General features: G+C 44.5%; 1 protein-coding gene across 1 annotated transcript in view; it reads left to right on the plus strand.

Moving 5' to 3' along the window:
- Window positions 1–3,298, plus strand: part of ABCB7 (ATP binding cassette subfamily B member 7) — a 665,610-nt gene extending 662,312 nt beyond the window's left edge. The window contains exon 16 of the mRNA XM_078688835.1: window positions 2,382–3,298. Within this exon, the coding sequence (XP_078544961.1) occupies window positions 2,382–2,597 (216 nt within the window). The 3' untranslated portion in view covers window positions 2,598–3,298. The remainder of the gene's footprint in view (window positions 1–2,381) is intronic.
- The last annotated feature ends 18,258 nt before the right edge of the window (window positions 3,299–21,556 follow it).

Consider the following 21,556-nt stretch of genomic DNA (forward strand, 5'->3'; position numbering starts at 1 on the left):
GAAAAGGTGAGAGGATCAAAAGAGTGTGAGTAAAGTGCAGCGCTAAATTAAAGTAGGAAAAAAGTGGTGTTCTAAAAATGACTAAGGAGTACTTCTCACAACTTTATTCATCAAGTCCCCTTGCCATTATTAAAAAGCAGGATGTTGACGCTCTAGATATTCAAGACGTCAAACACAGTGAAAGGTCGACATGTTTCTGCCCTCACGAAGATCTAACTGTATCGGGGCATTCTTCAGGACCAGGTTATAAACAAATACAGCTGCTGCTACACACGTGTAAATTATAATGGTGCAAAATTATATTATATAGTACATATACTCCAGTAATGTCCGGACATTACTCCTGATGGCCCGGGGTACCGACGGATAGAGCGGGGCCCCCTTCCCTGAGTAATGAGCCAGGTAGAGGTGAGGGCTACACCCAATTGTTATGGGTTCCGGTTAATGTACCAGTAAAACCATTCAAGTTGGACATTACCGGTGGAGTATATGTACTATATAATATAATTTTGCACCATTATAATTTACACGTGTGTAGCAGCAGCTGTATTTGTTTATAGCCTGGTCCTGAAGAATGCCCCGATACAGTTAGATCTTCGTGAGGGCAGAAACATGTCGACCTTTCACTGTGTTTGACGTCTTGAATATCTAGAGCGTCAACATCCTGCTTTTTAATAATGGCAAGGGGACTTGATGAATAAAGTTGTGAGAAGTACTCCTTAGTCATTTTTAGAACACCACTTTTTTCCTACTTTAATTTAGCGCTGCACTTTACTCACACTCTTTTGATCCTCTCACCTTTTCAAATGAGTCTATTGATGTGAGCAAGCTCCTTGTGGGTTAACCAGTTATCCTGTAGCCTTCCTATTAGTCAAGGTTTTTCCGATCAAATACCTAGATCGGTTTTCCTTGATAGGATGGTACCTAAACCCAGATGATGAGACATCACTTTGGGTGATTGATGGGTCTTGGTATAAGGATATCTTGCTCCCACTCCAACAAACTGGTACCCTAGTTTTTGCTTCACTTGGCTGACTCACTTCTCTCACACTCCTTCTGTGTAGACCCAGGGTGTTTTGTATTGAGTATATATGTGAATAGGGGATATTCACCCTGCAGGTCTGTAAAACATCCCTTAGACCCCCCATTAAATTTGTCGTGAGTAGAGTCTTTATTAGTTAACATTGTATGCCCATGTTGTACTTTATAAATAAATAAATAGCTTTTGTATATTCATATACATTGGCACCTTAAACTCTTTGATAATCCTTGTACCAGATACACAATTTGTTTCAGGATAAACGATTTGACCCTCCAATGAGCTTTGGCAATTCAGAAATATTCTGCGCTTGTTTCTTTAGCTGTAGGTGATGAATATTCACGAGGCGACCCTTTTTGTTTACAAGTATAAACTAGGTCCTTAGAGATGTATGTTTGCTTTTTACTCCAGCAATATCACTTCCTGTGATGTCCTGTGGCTTATTTAGGTCATATGGTGTTACTTTCTATGTCGTTATTGGGTCGAATTGTCTGCTTTCACCTCTGTAGTGGTACCAAAGGGAGCTTGCTGTCAGTTTTGTCTACCCTGGTAATTTTTGTAAAATTGACATCCATATTGTGTTGGATGTTATTGGGGTGTCAGTGTCAGCACAAACCATGCTCTGCGATTGCTTTGCGGCCCGCCACAAACTGCCCACCTAAACATCCACAGATCACTGGCTGAGCCGTGTGTTCTAATATTTCAAGAAACCATTGCTTGTTTGTGTGCACTGCCTGGGGTCAAGAAAAAATGTAGCTGATTTATTAAAAAATGAACTTTTTTTTAGCTGTATTCTTTAGAAGGAAATTTGTTCAGGGCTGAGTAGCATAAGTAGCAATAAAATTGACAGGCTCTCATTTTGTTTATCCAGCATGTTCATGAGCAGCTGTCAGAAGGAAGCAAATTAACTCTGGATCATACATGAATCAATAAAAACAATACATCGGTGCAGTTTTTCTTTTAATAGCCGCACAAGGATGAGGTGGCCTTCAGAAAGTTTAAAATTCTTTTAAACAGACAGATTATTTGCACATAACACCTTGCTTCCAATTCATCCAAGAACAAATTCCCCTTTTATGAGCTTCATAAAAGAAATGAAGATGTACCTCTTCATTTACTACACTCCTTTCCAGTGGGCATGTATTTTGGTCTGTAAGACTTCTGTTAGTAATGGTGTGTTTTTATTTATGTATTTGATTTAAATTCTGACCAGGTTATTTTGTATGGATCATCATACAAATATACAGATAAATACATTTTGTTTTAGCTGTCTGCAAGAGCCCAACTCTTCCTAGATAGACTTACACTAGCTGACCATCTGATGTATTGTTTCATTCTACAGGGTAAGGTGGTGGAACATGGGAAGCACTTTGACCTTCTCGCCAAACCTTCCAGTCTGTACTCTGAGATGTGGCACACGCAGAGCAGCCGCATGCAGAACACCAATATCAAGAAACAGAAAGATACCAGCCAACGGTTATCCAAGGACGAGGAGAGGAAAAAACTACAGGAAGAAATCATCAACAGCGTCAAGGGATGCGGTAACTGCTCCTGCTAGCCGACAGGTTCCGCAGTGACATTCATTTGCACTGAAGCACAGTTCTGAAACAAGACCTTGGTTCCTCTTTTCCTGAACTCATTGGGAAGAAATGGCACTTTGAAGTGTCGACTGCTACTTTTGTGTTGCAACAAACCACATAAATTATGAGTTTCTTGATGAGGCTGTAGCCAAAACTGCGTTTTGTTCCAGAATAATTGGTTTAAAAAATCATTGATTACTCAAACAATAATCAACAGGGCACACAAGCTGCAGTGTTTCAAAACAGTGGTGGATATACCCTGAAAACTGTCTAACAAGGATGTCATGCCATGGCCGTGAGCAGCTTTCCTGCACTACAACCATCTGCATTACATGATCAACAAGGGTACTGGACATGTTAATGTTTCTTATTGATGCCACCCTTGACGTCCTATCTTAGTCAGTCATTACATTTTGTATGAATTTTTTGTAGAATTTTCATTAGCAGAAAACTGTGATGTCTCTTAAATTTATTTTAATTAAATTGTACAATTAATACCGCTCCAGGTTATTGTGGAGTCCCATGAGACACGTTTTGGGGTTTTAAATCATTTTATTAAAATTTAACGTGGTCACTTGAAAAATCTAAATGTGGAAGTACTAAAAAGGGAGAGGGAAGCAAAAAAATTATATTTCATGATCCATTTCCAGTACTCAATTAAATGTATTTATGAGGTTTTTTTCCTTGGTGTCATCTTGTGTACAAAAACAAAAAAATGTTTGTCAGTAACATGGTGTTCTTAAATATTTTGAAATCAAGAATGTTTTGAATTTGATACTGTGAGTTACTACCTTTTAATAAGTAAAATATTCACAGAAAGCATCCCTCTCCATGCTGGTGTTATCCCAGTCTATCTCGTAAGGTGAATTATGAATTGCATCTGGACACCAACAAGTACATACTCTAAATGCACAAGTGTTTTGTTACCCCCATGTTACCGCCTCCCTCCCTCAAGAGACAAAACAGTTCTTCAATGCATCGCCCTGTAGCATAAGGAAACAGATACTGCTAAGATGTATTTTTTTTAATTTAGGCTCAAAAACAGATAACCAAAAATCATGACCTCCCATAAATATATCCCTGCAAAAATGACGCTGTACATTAAATTGTACTATCTGAAAGAAACAGGTTAGTGTTCGATTCCTTACCTTAGAATATCCCCGGGCGTCAGACTGGATCCGGAAAGTTTTCATCAGCAGTACCCTTGTGCATCGGTAGGCGTCGTCTGCGGCTCCGTGTCCGTCGTCGTGATCGCCGGGATGACGTAGTCGGAATACTTAGACGCCGCCCTCGCGTCAGTTCTTTTTTCCGCTCCAGTAAGTGCAGGTCCGGGAAGAGCAATTACCCAAGTCATTTTTTTACTCTCTTTTTGGTCTATTTTTGGCTATTCTTTTCGAATCAATATCGACTCCTGGTGCCGGTAGGGATGCCCGGGTTCAAGCCGTGCGACGCTTGTCACCGCCTGATGTCGGTGACGACCCCCACAGCGGTGTCTGTACTGCCTCAGGGCCGACCACGACGACAAGTCATGCCCGGCCTTGACCTCGAAAGCTAGGCGGGAGTGGTCCTGTAAAACTCCTCGAGATACGGCTGACGGCTCCACGCCGGTCGAGGAGGAAGTCGAGGGACCGGGAGCAGAGCTGCAGCCATCGACGCTTATCGAGTCACCACCACTCGTCGGGCTTGAAGTCCTCCGGTAAGTCGAGGAAAAAGAAGTCAAAGAGGAGCCGCGGGCATCGCATCCGGTCCCATACCCTCCGGTCCCTGGACTGCATGCGACGCCGGAGGAGATACGTGATTTCCTCGTGGCCATGAGGACTCGTTTCCCTCCGTTGAGGCCTGTTAGCGCGCCTTCGGGCCCGTGCAGACCCGACTTCGGGCCTAAGCGGGCCGGCGGCTTCGACCTCGGCACCGTCAGGGGATTCTGCCCCGGCGCTGTCGTCGACTTCGGTCCTGATGCCGCAAGGCCCAGGGGGATCCAGGCCTGGATCCCGGTCGACGCCGGTCGAGCTTACAACTCCTCCGCCGGCACCGACCCCATTGGTGTAACTCCCGGCGCCGTCTTCGGCGTCGATGAGTGAGCAAATCACCTATGACCCGGCTCCGCCATTTCTACCTGTTTATCAGGACACGGATGAAGGGGAGGACTGGGAGGGGTCTGAGGACCCTCTGGCATAATCAGAGGCCTCTGGTCTCCGGTGCAGTCCTGGCTCCATATCAACCTTCTGGTGATGTGGGCGATACGACTTGCACTGAAGGCATTCCTTCCCTCTGTCCGGGGAATTGTAGTGCAAGTGTTCACGGAAAGCATCACCGCCATGTGGTACTGCAACAAGCAGGGCGGAGTGGGGTCATGGGCTCTGCGCCTCTGGGCATGGCTGGAACACCAGGGCGTCACCTTGGTGGTTCAACACCTGGCAGGTTCCATGAACGCCAGGGCAGACAAACACAGCCGCTGGTGCATGATGGATCACGAATGGCGTCTGAACTCGGACGTGGGCCAAGGTGTCTTTCAGCAGTGGGGAGAGCCTTGGTTAGATCTATTCGCCCTTGAAGAGAACGCGCAATGCCATCAGTTCTGTGCGTTGGAATTTCCAAACCGGCACTCGCTCTGAGACGCTTTTCGTCGCGAGTGGAGCTGTGGTCTGTTGTACGCCTTTCCACCTATACCACTTCTGTCCCGAGTGCTGAAGAAGATCAGGCGAGTCCAGACCCAAGTCATCCTTGTAGCTCCGGACTGGGCACGAAGATACTGGTATCCCGCGCTACTCAGCATGTCAGTCTATACCCCGATTCGTCTGCCTCTTCAGGAGGACCTTCTGTCGCAGCAGCAGGGCACGGTCCTCCACCCGAACCTGTCCAGTCACCACCTACATGCATGGAGATTGAGCGGCGACAGTTGAGGCCATTTGACTTGCCTCCTGAAGTCTGTGATGTGATGTCAGGTGGAACAAATTTGTGGCATGGTGCACAGCAAAGGCTGTGGATCCACTTTCTGCCCCCCTTTCAGAGGTTGTCCTCTTCCTTCTTTCTCTTGCCCAGCAGGGCTCTGCTCTGGGCACTATAAAAGACTATTTCTTGGCCATTTCAACCTTCTTAAGGCTTCCTAATCAGCTGTCTCTTTTCAAGTCCCCTGTTGTAAATAGATACTTGAAAGGCATCACACACGTTTCCTCCTGTTCCCTTCATGATGCCTCAGTGGGACTTGAACCTTGTACTGACTTATCTGATGTGCGCTCCCTTTGAGCCACTTCATAACTGTCCTCTTCTGACTCTTAAAACTGCATTCCTGGTTGCCATCACCTCTGCCAGGAGAGTGAGTGAGCTCCAGGCTCTGTCTTCTAAGCCTCCTTTCCTCTCTCTCCATCCGCACAAGGTTGTTCTGAGGACTCGTCCTTCTTTCCTGCCCAAGGTGGTTACAGCCTTTCATATCGGGTAGTCCATCACCTTGCCCACCTTCTTTCCGCCTCCGCATCCCTCGAAGGAGAAAGAGAGGCTTCACCGTCTGGACCCAAAACGTGCGCTCTCCTATCTAGACTGCACACGCCATTTCCAGCTGGACGACCAGCTCTTTGCTGGTTACGTGGGCGCTAAGAAGGGACGGGCGGTGCACAAGCGGACCATCTCTCGCTGGGTCATTTTGTGCATCAAGGTTTGCTACTCCTTGGTGAAAAAGGAGCCTCCGGTGGGGCTGCGCGCCCATTCCACTCGGACCAGGGCGGCTACTACTGCCCTGGGTCGGGGAGTCCCCTTGCAGGACATCTGTCAGGCAGCTATGTGGGCCTCACTGCACACGTTTGCTAGGCACTACTGCCTTGACAGCCATGTCCGGAGAGATGGCTTTTTCGTCCGTTCCGTTCTCCAGGACTTTCTGGTGTGATCTTGGTTCGCAGACCCATCACCGGGGTTGGCATTGCTGGGGTATCTATTCTAAGGTAAGGAATCTAACACTAACCTATTTCTTTCAGATGCACAAGTTACTTACCTTTGGTAATGATGTATCTGTAAGAAACAGTAGTTAGTGTTAGATTCCTTGCCGCCCCACCCATCCTCCCCGTTCTGCAAACAGATATCTAGGGTTAAGGTATCTCCCTTTGAGGGCCATAGTTTCATGGCACCAGTGTCGGTTTCTTGCGTGGCTCTGCGTTCCTGGCGTGGAAAGCTATTTACAGAACTGACATCAGCGTGCGAGGGCCCGCGACTAAGTACTCCGACGTCATCCCGGCGATCACAACGCCGACGACTGACGTGGACCCGCAGACGACGCATACCGACGCGCAAGGGTACTCCTGACGAAAACTTTCCATAGCCAGTCTGACTCCTGGGGATATTCTAAGGTAAGGAATCTAACACTAACTACTGTTTCTTACAGATATATCTTTACCGAAGGTAAGTAACTTGTGCATTAAGGACCTAAGTCCAAACATTCTTGTCTTGAGATGAAATTGGAAAGTAGCTACGACCTTTAATATGTGTAAGTTAATTTGACTGGGTTCAGGGATTTAAGTATAGATCGAAGTTTTTGCAGAGAGATTTTTTGAGGTCTGTAAAATATATTTTTACAATCTGTTTTCACATGTTAACTTGGAGTCTCGTCTCCTCCATTCACACCCCTTGGTACAAGCATTCGTTCTTGTATCTAGCCTTCAACATTACATCAATGCTAGCTTCTTCTGGGCGGTTACAACATTTTCCATTATATCGATCTTCTTTTTTGGCCCTTATTCTAGAGTGATGCCTCTGCGGCACAACTCTTGATTTGGGATTGTGATGGGTAAAACATTTCTATAAACACACTCAACTCAATCTGTCTTCCTTCTGCTCATTTATTTGAAACTAATATGTGTATACTCCTTGCCCCTAAACCCTGCGAAAATAGTTCCACAAGGCCGTTTTCATCTTCGCTCGGTTGAAATCTGCCCCCAACTTGGGTAACAGTGTCCAAATAATGTTAGATGTGTACTACCTCAGTCCATTAGAGTAGCCATTGTGTTTTGAGATGGCTGCTGCATCCCTGAGATTGCCATGAGTATGGTTATTCAGCCATAAGCCCTTAAAGAAAACTTTTGATTTTAAGGTGTTTATTTTATAATGCATGATTTTATTTTTCCGATCTGAGTGTTTTACAAATTGGGAAAGTACCAGCAAGTGAACCAAAAAAATATAAAATGTACTTGTAGTGTACAGAAATCAAATATTGCGGTGGTATGTCAATCAATCAATTTGTAATTGTATAGCGTGGCTTGTCATCTAGATAGTATCCAGGCACTTGCTGAAGGTATCAAAGAGCGAGGACTTGAGCTCCTTCCTGAAGTGGATCAACGAGGGTGCGGTGTGGAGGTGGAAGGGAAGGGAAGGGTGTTTCAGCCTTTTGCTGCAAGATGAGAGAATGAGCATCCTCTGGAGGAGCAGCGGCATATGAGAGGTATCTGGGCAATGTGAGCGGTGGTTCCTGGGAGGACGGTGGTAATGCAGGCACTGGTACATGTAGGCGAGCCCTTGGTCATGAAGGACTTTGTAGATGTAGGTCAGGAGCTTGAATTGGCATCTCTTCTGAACCAGGAACAAGTGGAGGTCCTACAGGGGCTGGGTGGTGTGGGTTCTCTTGGGTAAATTGAGGATCAGTCTGGCGGATGTGTTTTGGATCATCTGGAGTCTTTGCATGAGTTTGGTGGTGGTACTTGCATAGAGTACATTGCCATAGTCCAGCCCGCAGGTGATACGGGCCACATTACCGTCTTCATGGTGCTGATGGGTAGCCATTTGAAAACTTTACAGAGCATGTGGAAGCAGGCTGAGAAGATGGCGTTAACCTGGCATTTCATTGAGTTCACTGCCGAGGATGATGCTGAGGTTGCGGGCATGGTCTTTCGGTGTGAGGGTGGGTCTGAGTTCTGATGACCACCAGCAGCTGTACTTCATCCAGGCTGAGACGTCCTTTATACAGCTGTGGAAGTTGGTCTTCGCCGAGATGGGGTCCGCTGAGAGTGGGAGGGTGAGCTGAGTGTCGTCGGCATAGGAGATGATGTTGATGTTGTGCGAGCTAATGATATCTGTGAGTGGTGTCATGTAGACGTTGAGGGTTGGGCGAGGGATGAGCCTAGGGGGACGATGCAGATGGTGTGCTTGGCTTGCGAGGTGAAGGAAGGTAGGCGGACTCCATGAGTGTCCCCCGTAAGAAAGGAGGCCATCCATCTGATCGCTTCGTCTGTCATTCCAATCTGGAGTAGTCGATGAATGAGTCTGTGGGGGGAGACTGTGTCGAAAGCTGCTGAGAGGTCAAATAGGATCAGGACCGCTGATTCTCCTCTGTCGAGTATAGTGCAGATATTAGCTACCTGCTATGTAACAGCTAAAGCCCCCCCTCTTTAGATTACAATTTCTTTATATGTAGTCGGCATCATATAGTATTATGAGAGCACAAGCTAAAATGCAGCGAAAAGTCCCCAACAAGTTTGTAAGGTACTGAAATAGGGAATGAAAGCAAAAAAGTTTGTTTAGTTCCACAGCTGATTTTAATTATTCAATGTTGTGTATATTGTGTACCTATTTCTTTTTAGGCTATGTATGTATTTTTAAATCAGCTGGAGGGAAATAATTTCTTGAGTTATTTTAAATAAAACACTTCAAAGCCAATACAATTTCTTAAATTGATGTAGAAGAGGAAGGAAATTAAAAAGGAAATAGGAGTTGCAAAGAGAAAAAAAATACGTGACTCCAAACGCCACTCTTTTAGAGAGTCTGTCGATCCTGTGGGCAGAGTCAGACTGAGACAGAACATAGGTCCAGGCACCAAAATAAAAGTGGCCCCAATTAATGGATTGGAGACCTGAAAAAGTCGCCCCTGTTCGTAAATTGGTCCGTTTTGAACACACTGTACAAGTGTTTTTCAGGGTATAGAAGACTTCATAGTTTTGTGCTTGCTGCTGGCAATGTTTGTTCCAATCTCAGAGAAATTAACAGTAAAACGTGGCCCATTAGACCATAAAACACGCCCACAAACAGCCCCATAAATATAGCTCCAGTTTATCATAGTCTCTGCTACCTGGAAAACCAGCAGAAAAAATAGGGATGCATAATCACCATAAACACTATAACAATGCCATACTTTATGTAACTGACCACTGAATTAATACCCTAAAAAAATTACAAACATATTGTGAATTAAACATATACCCTCAAGGGTCTAATTTAGAGTATCAATGTTATTTGCTTGAGGATGAGCTCTGTGCTGTCTCAGTAACCACTTCGGTGTTGCCCCTTCTGTATGAGGAGTAGCTATTGGCAAAACACAAATGCTGATACACACATAGTTCAGAGTGTACCCTAAAGCAGGCTAAAGAGTAGCTCGTGAGCTGCGGGTAGCTCTCCAACTGCCTGTGAGTAGCTCCCCTGTGTGCAACTCAGCCTCCGAAATTAGAAGCTTTTGTTTGGTTGAATTAATATAAGTTAACCAACATTTTAAAGTATGTTTGGTCTGAAAATGTGTTTTTTTTTTTCAGCAGGTATAATTTACAAAATCTTTTTAATGCTGATATTTGAATGGTAAATCATGCAACCTTGGGAGACTTATTGCTAATATTACCTTGGTGCCAAGACGTATTGCAGCTGTGGTTGTTATAAAGTATTGTTGTAGATGCATTCCAATTTGACTAAGCCTTTTTTACATTACTTCTGGCAATCCTGCAGTGAGGTGATCATGGCTGGTAATCTTGCAGGAGTGGCCACTAATGTAATCTTGTCTAATGTGTGCAACACTAATAATATTAGTAGCTTGGGATGATTTTCATTGAACATAAGTAGCTCTTGTGAGTGAAAAGGTTGGACTTCAGGGTATCAGCTTATACTACTGACATCCCCCCCCAATGTAATATAAAGTAGCCCCGTTGTGTTCTACGGGGTGTGCTGTGAGTGGTGCATGGGCACAGCAACCACTCCTGGATGTTGATGCTAACCCCTATCTTTTAGCATTAGCACAAAGGGATTGACATAAAACAATTATACTTCCTTAAGGCAAAGTCATATTCTATCACAACTTTTCTTGGGTGCTGCACCGTACAGCACACTTACTAAGTGGGAATAGTGTTAAACTTTGTCAAAGCATAGTATCCTAACACCCTTTCAGAACAAAACCTGTGCTTGACATGCTGCTGACACCTGTGTACTGTGGTGCAGGTGTGTGTCTGTGGTGCAAGTGTGTGTCTGTTAGTGCAAGGCAGCCTAAAGTGCGGCAGCGCTAGGGCAGAGACTAGCAGCGCCATAGCTTGATAGACGCAGCGCTGCTGTGCTCTTCTTCGTGTAACGCAGCAGCTTTATTTACTGTGCTGAGTACATGTATCGCTTCATTGCTCCAGGTCGAGCACTCAACGTGTAATGCCTTACAATATGGATGCCGTGAGTCCTACTCCTTGTTGCCTCATTGTTGCGTAGCATTTCTTAAACCTTGATTACACACATTTAGTTTGTTGGTTCTTTAGAATGTGTATGTTTCTGATGGATACTTCTAACCACAGATTCCTCTCCTTGTGCATTTTCTCCAGATGTCAGACTGGATCCTGGTTTACACGCTTGCATAATTTATTGTCGCTGTATAATGTGTGTGTGTAATGTAAAGCGCTCTGACACACACATTGGATTGTGTAGCGCTGTAAAATAAATTATATACAAGAGGGCTGTGAAGAGATGAGGGTCACCATAAGAGGGTGATAGGTAGGATTGGGGGGGGGGGTGAGTGTACCAACAAAACTGTCACACCGCGCGGCGCGCGCCACCAGTGCTAACGCAGCCCGGCTACAGAAAGCACGACAGCCCAAACAGAACTGACAGTTGTTGTCTTCCATCAAATTCTACGTTTTAATTGGGTTGGTTCTAATTGGTTACCAGATAAATTTCCCCAGATGGTTTTGTTGTCAAAGAATGCAGCACGAGGGCTTTTAAACCGGGCCTAATGGGAGTGGATCATAAAATGAAAATAATGGACCATTGATGGAAGTAAACAATTAGCAAGGTGCAGAAAAGCCTTTTAAAAGGCTCGTTATCTTCCCTGAATAAGTAATTTTCTGCACGCCGCCAACATGGCTTGGTTAATCAAATACGGCCTGCGATTGGACGATGCACACAGTGCACCACAGCTTTTTAACGCTGCCTATTATTGGAAGAATAAGCCCATCACCTTTGCCTTCTTTTGTGCTACCCTTTGTACATCTAGTTCGGGTCTAATCTGGAGTGCCGTGGAGTGACGTCACACTTGCAGCTTTTGACCCTCTTAATTAGTGCAGCCATCCTCCAAACAAAGATGTCCTAGGTTGGATCAGGCTTTTTGGATTGAACTTTTCTTAAGGGGAAGGTAATTAACTCATTCTAACATTATGAACAAAAGTCCTTATTTTCTGGCTTTGTGGTACCCATTGGTACCAGTAGTAATCATTGGATCCTGTGAAGTTCGATCACTCAAGATCACCCAGCTGTGGGTAATCTGTACTCAAGCTGCAACATGTCATCAAATCTACGAAAAGTGCCATCTGGTTTTAAAGCCTTGCAAAGTTGTTAGTATTGCTAGTCTCAGACTAGAACACTGCAGGGACCTTTTACAACACGCTGAAAAAAGACAACATTCAGAAACGGATTTTAGCAGAGGTCACAAAATGCGTGTAAAGTATCTTTCCTTGCCATTATGGGTTGAAACGCCTTTCTTGCACGTTTTACTTATTGTCTTGCTGCCTAAGAGGATACTACTCAAACAAACACTTGTGATGGCACAAACAGCTTGAGTCGGAGACCAGGAAAATCCTTTGCTTACCCTCATCCCAGCAATGGGCAGAAGTGTCTGTTCCGGGTCTACGCCAAGGTAATGCAGCGCATTTCTCTAGGGCATCCTCATCTGTTGCCGTGCCAGCTTGCCCATTGAGGCAGCGCACATGCCCCTTGATTTTCAGAGGAGGAAGAACAAAAGAGCCTCGAATATGTCCAGATGTTCTTCCCACGTGCCATTTGTTTCTGCTGTCTCTGTGCAAGAGTCCTCTCTGCAGACCCTGCCACAATTGATGTATTTACTAACTAGAACGGAGAGAGTGCCAGTGACCGCTTTTCTGGGGGTGGGGGGGTTCTTGTTTGGATTGTCTTTGTTGATCAACTTGCCCTTTGGCGGTGTATAGTGCAGCTCTTTTCTTGCTGGACTATAACCCCCCTTGTACCTGTTGAATTGCCTCAGGTTACCATTGCCAGAAGAGGCTCCTAAAGCAAGGGCCTTGCTCACGAAGACTTCTCAGTGGTTCAGAGGGTTGTCACTGATGATTTCCTAAAGGCGGAGAGAATGGCGTGTGTGCGTCAGCCTGCACAGGAGCACATCCAAAAATGTAAGCCGCTGATAAAGAAGTTTGATTTTGATGGATACACTTACCTGCAGATTCCTCACCTGAAGAATGATCCAACCAATCTTCAGACTGGTCTGAGGAAGATTTTTCCCCAGCAACAGCTCTTCAACGCCACACTGGTGGTGCCTTGAAGCTCCAACCCCTACATCCCTCAGCACCCCCCCATCGAGGCATATGGAGAGGAACCAAGAGGGCAAGGGCAGAGACAACTACAGCCCATAGCATGATTGCATACCTTGGGCTCTTATTTGTCTTGGCACCAAGTCCCCAGGGGAGGAGGGTGGGTGCTGAGGAAGCTGTCTTGCTTCAGGGGTAAGGGACTTCTGATGGATGTTTCCACAAATGTGTCACTTTATGAATGAGTCCCAAATCAATCCCACCCTGGGAGGTGGTATGGAGTAGTTTAACCAAGGATCATGCGATACAGCTTGGGCGAAATGTTCCTTTTTGCATGTTCGTGTTTACGAAGGCAGACAGAGTTTTCCGGATAGACCTTTTATTGTAGCCACAGCCAGACTGTGCTGTGCAAGGGACAACGCAAACTGCAAGACATTGGAAAGCCTAGATTTAAAGGGATTGAGACTTCCCAACTTGCATCACTAAAGAGACTTGTTCCAGGGGTCTCTTCTTGGGTTTGGTAGGGGCTTCTTGGTTGATAAAATGACATCTGCAACATCCTCAGGAAGACAATAGAACTCCAGCAGACCCCGCTCAAACTGCACATGTGTAGTTCCAGCATTTGCGGATTGGGAGGGAGGACATCGGGGCTGAGGGGTGGAGGGGGGGGCGGGGAGGTTCCAATAGTCAGGCGTACTAGATCCTCTGCCCAGACTGAGGCAATTAAAAATTCCTGTTCTATCCCCGCACTTGCCACAGTACCTTTGAAGAGAAGCAGAATTGTCATTTTGTGGTAGGCACTTTCAGATTTCAAAGTAGATATAATTAGTTTTAATGATGTCACTGGCTAAGACAGCATATGACCTTTGATCCTGTGATGTCATCACAGTAAATTGTAAATACAAAGTTTGCAGCAGACCTCTGCTGCACAACCAATCGCACAGCTTCTACAGAGCAAGTCACAATCTTGTTTTGTTTTCCGTTTATTTTTTATTTCATCGTTCTTTTCCACATGTCATCAAACTTTTCTTACTTAAACACGACAGAACAGTCCCAATATCCTTAGGTTTCACATGAAATAATTGTGCCCATCCAGGCCTCGTACTACTTCACGTCAAGAATATGTAATTCATAAAAGACAGCTGTGATTATTTTCCCAATGCATTTCGGGCATTTTTTGGGGCCCTTCGTCAGGGGAAGCTGTTAAGATAATAAAAAGAAACCTACATTAGTCCTCTCTTAAATTCGCCCAATGAACAATAAACTGATACTGTGTGAAGTTATCAAAACCTGCAGCGTTTACTGAACGCGATAACCTCCCCCACTCCTTCCTCGATGAAAAACCTGCCATTATCCTCGCGTTACTGAGTAAACACTAGCCACCCCATTTATAAACAACATACAAAAAATAATAAAAAATAATAATGCACAACCTTTAGTTAAACAGACCTACTATTCCCTAATTCGCACCCCTAGCAATGAACCTATCTGCTTTACCCAACTAATACATCTCACAGGTATTAAAAAACTATCCAACCTGCTACGTTGGACACTGGGAGGTGTTTAGGGTTTCCGATATTTAATTAGATGTAATCTGTAACACACTTGCCGTTAGAGGTGCAAAGTGGAATATTTAAAACGCGCAGCTAATCGGCGTCGGAGCGACGTGAGAGTGAGATGAAGGATGTAACACTAATGAAGCTCTGGCAGTGTCTGGAACGTAGCAGGTTGGATAGTTTTTTAATACCTGTGAGATGTATTAGTTGGGTAAAGCAGATAGGTTCATTGCTAGGGGTGCGAATTAGGGAATAGTAGGTCTGTTTAACTAAAGGTTGTGCATTATTATTTTTTATTATTTTTTGTATGTTGTTTATAAATGGGGTGGCTAGTGTTTACTCAGTAACGCGAGGATAATGGCAGGTTTTTCATCGAGGAAGGAGTGGGGGAGGTTATCGCGTTCAGTAAACGCTGCAGGTTTTGATAACTTCACACAGTATCAGTTTATTGTTCATTGGGCGAATTTAAGAGAGGACTAATGTAGGTTTCTTTTTATTATCTTAACAGCTTCCCCTGACGAAGGGCCCCAAAAAATGCCCGAAATGCATTGGGAAAATAATCACAGCTGTCTTTTATGAATTACATATTCTTGACGTGAAGTAGTACGAGGCCTGGATGGGCACAATTATTTCATGTGAAACCTAAGGATATTGGGACTGTTCTGTCGTGTTTAAGTAAGAAAAGTTTGATGACATGTGGAAAAGAACGATGAAATAAAAAATAAACGGAAAACAAAACAAGATTGTGACTTGCTCTGTAGAAGCTGTGCGATTGGTTGTGCAGCAGAGGTCTGCTGCAAACTTTGTATTTACGTTATCTACATGCGCAGAGGCGAGGCATGTCACCAGTCTGCACGCATAAAAGGATTCTGTTTCGTAAAACTGGAGGAAAATTGATGAACAGGTGTACCACTGCACCTACCTGTATATTTTCAATCACAGTAAATTGTACCACGTGACCGTTCCTGAGTACCCCGCCCTGCCTAACGTACAAGTATGTGCTGCTAGCCATAATGGCTGATAACACAGGCACATCTGGAAACCGTTCAAGAGTTAAGAAAAGAAATCCCCGCAACCATTCCATAAAAGTGGTCCTTGTGCATCTTAAATGTAGTTTCAACCATGCCTCTGGGCGAGACATTGCCTCTGAAGTTAGACCGAGGTCCATATTGGGGATAAGGTGCATTGTGGCACTCTGCTTCCTGGTGCATACTCAAGACTGCACCTGGTGCCGCCGAGACCGGGCCCTGTTCTTCAACAAATGGGCTGTTTCCAGCACAGGCACCAACCTGTGCCTGCAATGGGAACAGCCCATTAGTGATGGACTGAGCAGCCAGTTGAAGCTGCCTGTCTGCCTTTCTCTGTGCAGGCAGCAACAGGCCTGCACATTGGGGCGGGCAGGGATCACCCTGCAGGCGCGTGCATTGAGTACTGGCCCACTCCTGCAGGGGGAACCTGAGGTGTTCCTAGTATCTCTATTACACAAATGAAAAATGTGGGAGTGGGTTGATGGGGGGTGGTGTGGGGGGGGGATAAATGGTTATTTCTTCTTCTCTTCCTAGCACAAAAGCAGTACTCCCCCTGACAGACTATTTCCCTTTGTGCCTGCATCTATAATACGCCACTTGGTGCAAAGGATTCCCTCATTTGCATGGGGCCTCGATCGAACAAGTGCACATTTAACGCCTGCGTAATATGTTACTGAAGGTCCACGTAAGTGCCTGTGTCCCCTTTGTGAGAGCAAAGTGCCCTGTGTCCTCTACATCAATTAGAGATATCAACCTGTAGTTTCCTGGTTTACAGTGATCCCCATGTTTAAATATTGGATGGATTATGTTCCCTTTCCAGCAATCGGGGACGTTGGTCTGCGTATAAATCTGGTTGACGAGTGGCATTAGATACTCCGACCAGAAATCTGGGTCATTCTTAAAAAGCGCATTGGGAAGCCCATTTGGACCTGCTGCTCCCTCGGTCCTAAGTTTTTGTATTATGCCTCTTAATTGTTTAATGTCAGTCAGGGTATTTTGGACATTACTACGTACTATTGCATTCCGCCCTATCCTGACTGGATGTTGTTTGTATTTTTTCCTGTTCAAGGAACGGCCCTCGGGACTCTTCTACGGACCCTGATACCGTGCTACTGTACATGTTTCGCACATGTTGAGACCACATTTCCTCTCCAATTCCTGCTTCTTGTTGCAGTCTTGCGCCTTTAGTCAAGTTATTTATAATGCCCCAAAGGTCCTTGCTGTTTGGCAGTTTGCTTGCACACAGTAATTTTGTCCAGATGGATTCCTTATATGCTGTTTTCGCCTTACTCAACATTTTCCTGTAGTTGTTCCTTATTTCATTCAGTTCACCTTTGTTGATTTTTCTGCCCATTCTTGCCGCCCATGTTTGTAATCGCACCTCTCTTGCGATCCTTCTCTTTTGGTCCCGTAATTCAATATTAAACCATGGTTCCCTCCTGGTGTCTGGTCTTTTTTGGCTACCTGAAATAGCTGGAAATTTTCGAATGAGGGCCAAGGCCAGCTGTTCCCAGTTTTTTACACGTTCCTCTTCAGTCTGTGGCCCTAGTTTGCTCACGAGTTCCCTGGCTTTCTCCTGTATGTTTTTCAAGTCCGCTCCCCGCCATTTTAATTTTCTTAGGTTAAACTTTTCTGCATGTTGTGAGAGGACATTTGTTTTTTGGGCCTGTGTGAGAGAAATGTTCATTCTTGTGATTTGGGGTAGGTGGTCGCTTTCTATTCGCGAGTCGATTTGAAATGTATCAATACTAGGGACTAACTTATTGCTAAAAATAGAAAAGTCTATTGTTGAACAAACTTTTCCACTCAAGTGTGATATTGCCGCCGGTGTGTCTCCCTTTGTGTTACCATGCAAAATTGTCAGTCCAAGGTTTTCTAATTCATTTGTTATTATTCGTACTCCACAGTTCTCCAGCCTCTTTCTTTCATTCCGATTTTTGGTTATGAGATTGCTGTTAAAGTCTCCTGAGATGAACATAGGGCATCGCTCGTGAGATCTATGCATTGCTTTTAACAAGGTCATTAAAGTAGTGTATTTTTCTTTCTGGTTCTTTCTGTCTGGGTGAATGTAAACCTTAATTAGGAGCAGTTGCCACTTTGATTTATTGAGTGGGGACTTACCACTATTTTTAATCACTTGAACCCAATTAACCCCAGTGTCCAGTTCTTCGGTTGACCAGTCATACTTTTGGGAAACATATATCGATAACCCGCCTCGCGGATGCCTGAAGATTGAAAATCTTTCTGCAAGATTGTGATGTTCTATAAATCCTGAAATTGATGTTGTCTTGTTGTCGGAGAAAGGATAGAGTTTCATGGTCCTGGCCCATGTCTTTAAAGCTGTGGACGTTCCATGAGCAGATTGTAATACTATCTGGCCTTTTATCCCCCCAGTTCCAGTCCTGCGTCTCTTCTTCCGTTAGGTATGCTTTTTATTTAACACCTTTGGCACCCAGGACCAATCCATCCCATCCGATGTTCGGGTTTCTGCATTTAATAGGTTTGTGGTTATATTGGCCCTGTTTATGTTGGGAGGCATTACAGGAGTGGTGGATCGAGCGCCCCGTACACATGTTTTTTGGCTTTTCCCGAATGTGTCTTCTTCTTTTAAGTTTCTAGAATTTTTTTAGGAGGGGGTAGTGGTACCTTGGGCATTTATGTAGCATCAGCGTGATTCCCCATGCTCCGAACCTTGCTCTCATCGAGTATATCTTGTCCACTATTTCCTTTGAGGACCACATTGTCAAGGATTCTTCGATATCTGGAGTTGATCTTTTTTTGTTGAAATTCCACAGCTATAAGATCTTGTGAGGCTATTCCATTTAGTTCTGGCATTTCTTTAAACAGCCTTAACAAGTTCCCTCGGTTCAGGATGTCTTGCCTTCCTTTAGTTAAATATGCGGGCACAAATGTCAATTTTAAATCAAACACATCTGACTTTTTTGGGAAACTACTGGGAGATTGAAGGATTTCGTCTTTTCCAGCTGCAGGGTTTCTAGATTCTTTTATTTCTTTATCAACTTGGGATTCTTGCTCCACTAGTACCACATTCTCCTCCTCCTTTTTCTTCTTAACTTTTCCAGGGTTTTTTGCCATCCTTATACCTGTTTGCTCATGTTCTGGTTCCATGAGAGGAAGCCTGCATCTTCGACCCTTTCCAATTATTGTGACCTTTATCGGTTTATGCTTGCTTTGAGCTTTGATGTTGGTTTTCTCCTGCCACCTATTGCCTGTCAAATCTTCCCGGCTTCCTGGTTCGTTCTATGTTTTCCTTTCCTTATTCCGAATAGAAGATTTTTCTCCTGTATCTGGGCTTGGACATTTGGTACTCCGAGATGCATTTTTATCTGGTGCTTGAGATGTTTTTTCTTGCCCTGCACTATTCTTAATTGATTGATTTCTTTCTGGTAGCAATGTTTCCTGTCTATACTTCTGGTCTGCTTCTTTTGCTAGTGGGCGTCCCACATCCAGTTGGTAATCTTGATTCGTCTTTTTTTTTGGGATGCTAGGAGTGGTGGAGGACAAACTTTCTTGCATAGGCTTGAGTTCTGATATATGTTTTGATTGAACTGTGTCTGTTAGTGCTGCCCCACTCATGGACAATTTTGACAATTTGTTTTTATCTGCTTGGTATGTTTTGATTGTAAATATTGAAAAGTTTTTCTCCAAACCCATGCTTTGTTGTTTGTTATATTTAAGCCTGGCCTTCCTTGCACATTTTCTTTGCCTTTTTGTTGGCTTTACGGGAGGCGAGGTCTTTAAGATGCTCTGTAGTGCTTCCATTTGGTAATCTGTTATGTCCGATTGATCCTCAAATTCCACTTGCTCTGTTTCACCCTTGGCTATACTACTTGACTTTATCGATTTATTACCTTTTGATATTTCCTTCATTTTAATGTCATATTGAGTTTCCATATTCTGCTTGTTGTTACTTGTTAGTTTTACTGCCCCTAGAATGTCCATTAGGATTTCAGGAAGACTTGCCAATTTCTTGATTATACTGCTGCATCCACAATTAGGCAGTTGTTTGTCATTATTCTTTTCTTGCTCTGGGTTTCCCCTGCGTGTTAGTAGTGATGTGATTAAGTCCATCTTAGTATTTATGCCAGAGTTGTGGCCGGCGATTAGGTTTATAAGATCTATTTGGACTTCCATTTTATCTGATTGGCAATTCAGTACCCTTATTGCTTGATCCAGTGTGCCTATCAACGTCTGACGCCATTGTGTGTTTGGATGATCTTCACGGTACTTCCCCGAATCCCCTAGCTCGTGATCTATCCTACTGACGGATTAATTTGTTATTTGTGATGACAGGTTTAATTGATTTACTTTCCTTGAAAAACTACTGCCATCCTTTAATACAATCTGTTGTTGGTCATTGCTGAGCGACGGGCTTCGAGGGGCGGATAGAGCCATTCCCAATCTACTCTGTTGTGCTCCCATGCGTATTTCAGGTGGCAAGACATTCCCTTCGGTTTCTTTTTTCTGTGTTTTGGTTTTCTGGATTTCTAAAAAGTTGGAGTCATTGGATAAGGAAAATGAGTTTAACCAGGCTTCTTCCGCGGGGCCTACCCGCTCTGCTGATTTTTCAACTTTGACTTTTCCTCCATAGGTTCCTTTACGTTTACCTCAATTACTATGCTTCTGGTTGCTACGCTTCTGGTTGATTTGTTTACCTTTAACTTTTCCTCTGTAGATTCCTCTGCTTCCTTTGAATTCTATGCTTCTAGTTGTTTCATTTGTTTTTGTTATAGACTTAAACTGGTGCACCTGTGCAGTTACGGTTACCAGTTTGCTCGCTGCTAGGTCTATTGTTGATTTCTGTGGGGCTGGGTTCCCTGTTGACTCGTCGTTTGTCTTTGCCAGTACCTGTACGGAGGGAGATTTTGTTTTATCTGGGAAAATAGGGCTTGGCAGCTGGGTGGCCTCGACTGTTGGTGCATAGATCGCCGCCATAGGGTCCTTTAAAAAGAAGAATTTATGAATCCTGGTTTTGCTTCTCGGGCTCAGTGTGGTTGTTTCCAGAGTCAGCGCTGAGACCAACCTCTTTCTCAGTCTTGCAGCCTTTCCTTTTCGGCTTGATGGTGGGCCTTCTTCAGAAGTTTTTTTTTATTTGTTTTTATTTGATTTTTTGACTGTTTTCGCTTGACGCATTTTCCCCGATCTCATTTCCTTCATGGAAGTTTACAATGTGTTTTTTAATTGTTTTTTTTAGTTCTGGTTATTGGGGGGACTGGTTATTCTGTGTATTTCTGTTGTTCTGTGTATTTCCCTCTTGGGTGCACTGAGAGCTCCTGTGTACTCTTGTGTACTCCTGTACTCCAGTACTCCAGTATGATCCTGTATGATCCTATGTATCCTATGTATTCCAGTTGAACCGCCTACTAAGCCTGAATCTGTTGGCCCTCTGCTGGCCCTCCGTGCCTCCCTTGAAGTGTGCTGCTGACAGGCTCTGTTGCTCTGCTACTGGTACTTGCATCCTGCCGTTGTTACTGCCGTTGTTGCTGCAGCAGATTTGTTGCTGCTAAAACACCGGGTGTACTGAAACAGTGGAGTTCGTCAGGTTCAGGTTAGGTCAGCCAAAACTAGTGGCAAACTCCTTATACTCCTTGTGTTTTACTTTTAAATTCGGTTTTAGTGATGTTACTTTTGCTCTCTTTTGCCCCTGTTGACCTCTTGGCCTCTGAGCCTCTCAGCCTCAATGTAGCCGAGGATAACGCGAGTGTGACAGCGTCAGTGATAGTGCAGCGATGAAAAAAGGGGGGCAGCAGGCCCGAAGTGGCTGCAGGTGGCAACAATAGGTGGCACTCTGTAGCTGGGCACCACTAGCTCCACCGCTGCCACCATTACCCCTGAACAGCCA

The sequence above is a fragment of the Lissotriton helveticus genome, chromosome 4_1, assembly GCF_964261635.1.
Source record: "Lissotriton helveticus chromosome 4_1, aLisHel1.1, whole genome shotgun sequence".
In the NCBI taxonomy this organism is placed as follows: domain Eukaryota; kingdom Metazoa; phylum Chordata; class Amphibia; order Caudata; family Salamandridae; genus Lissotriton; species Lissotriton helveticus.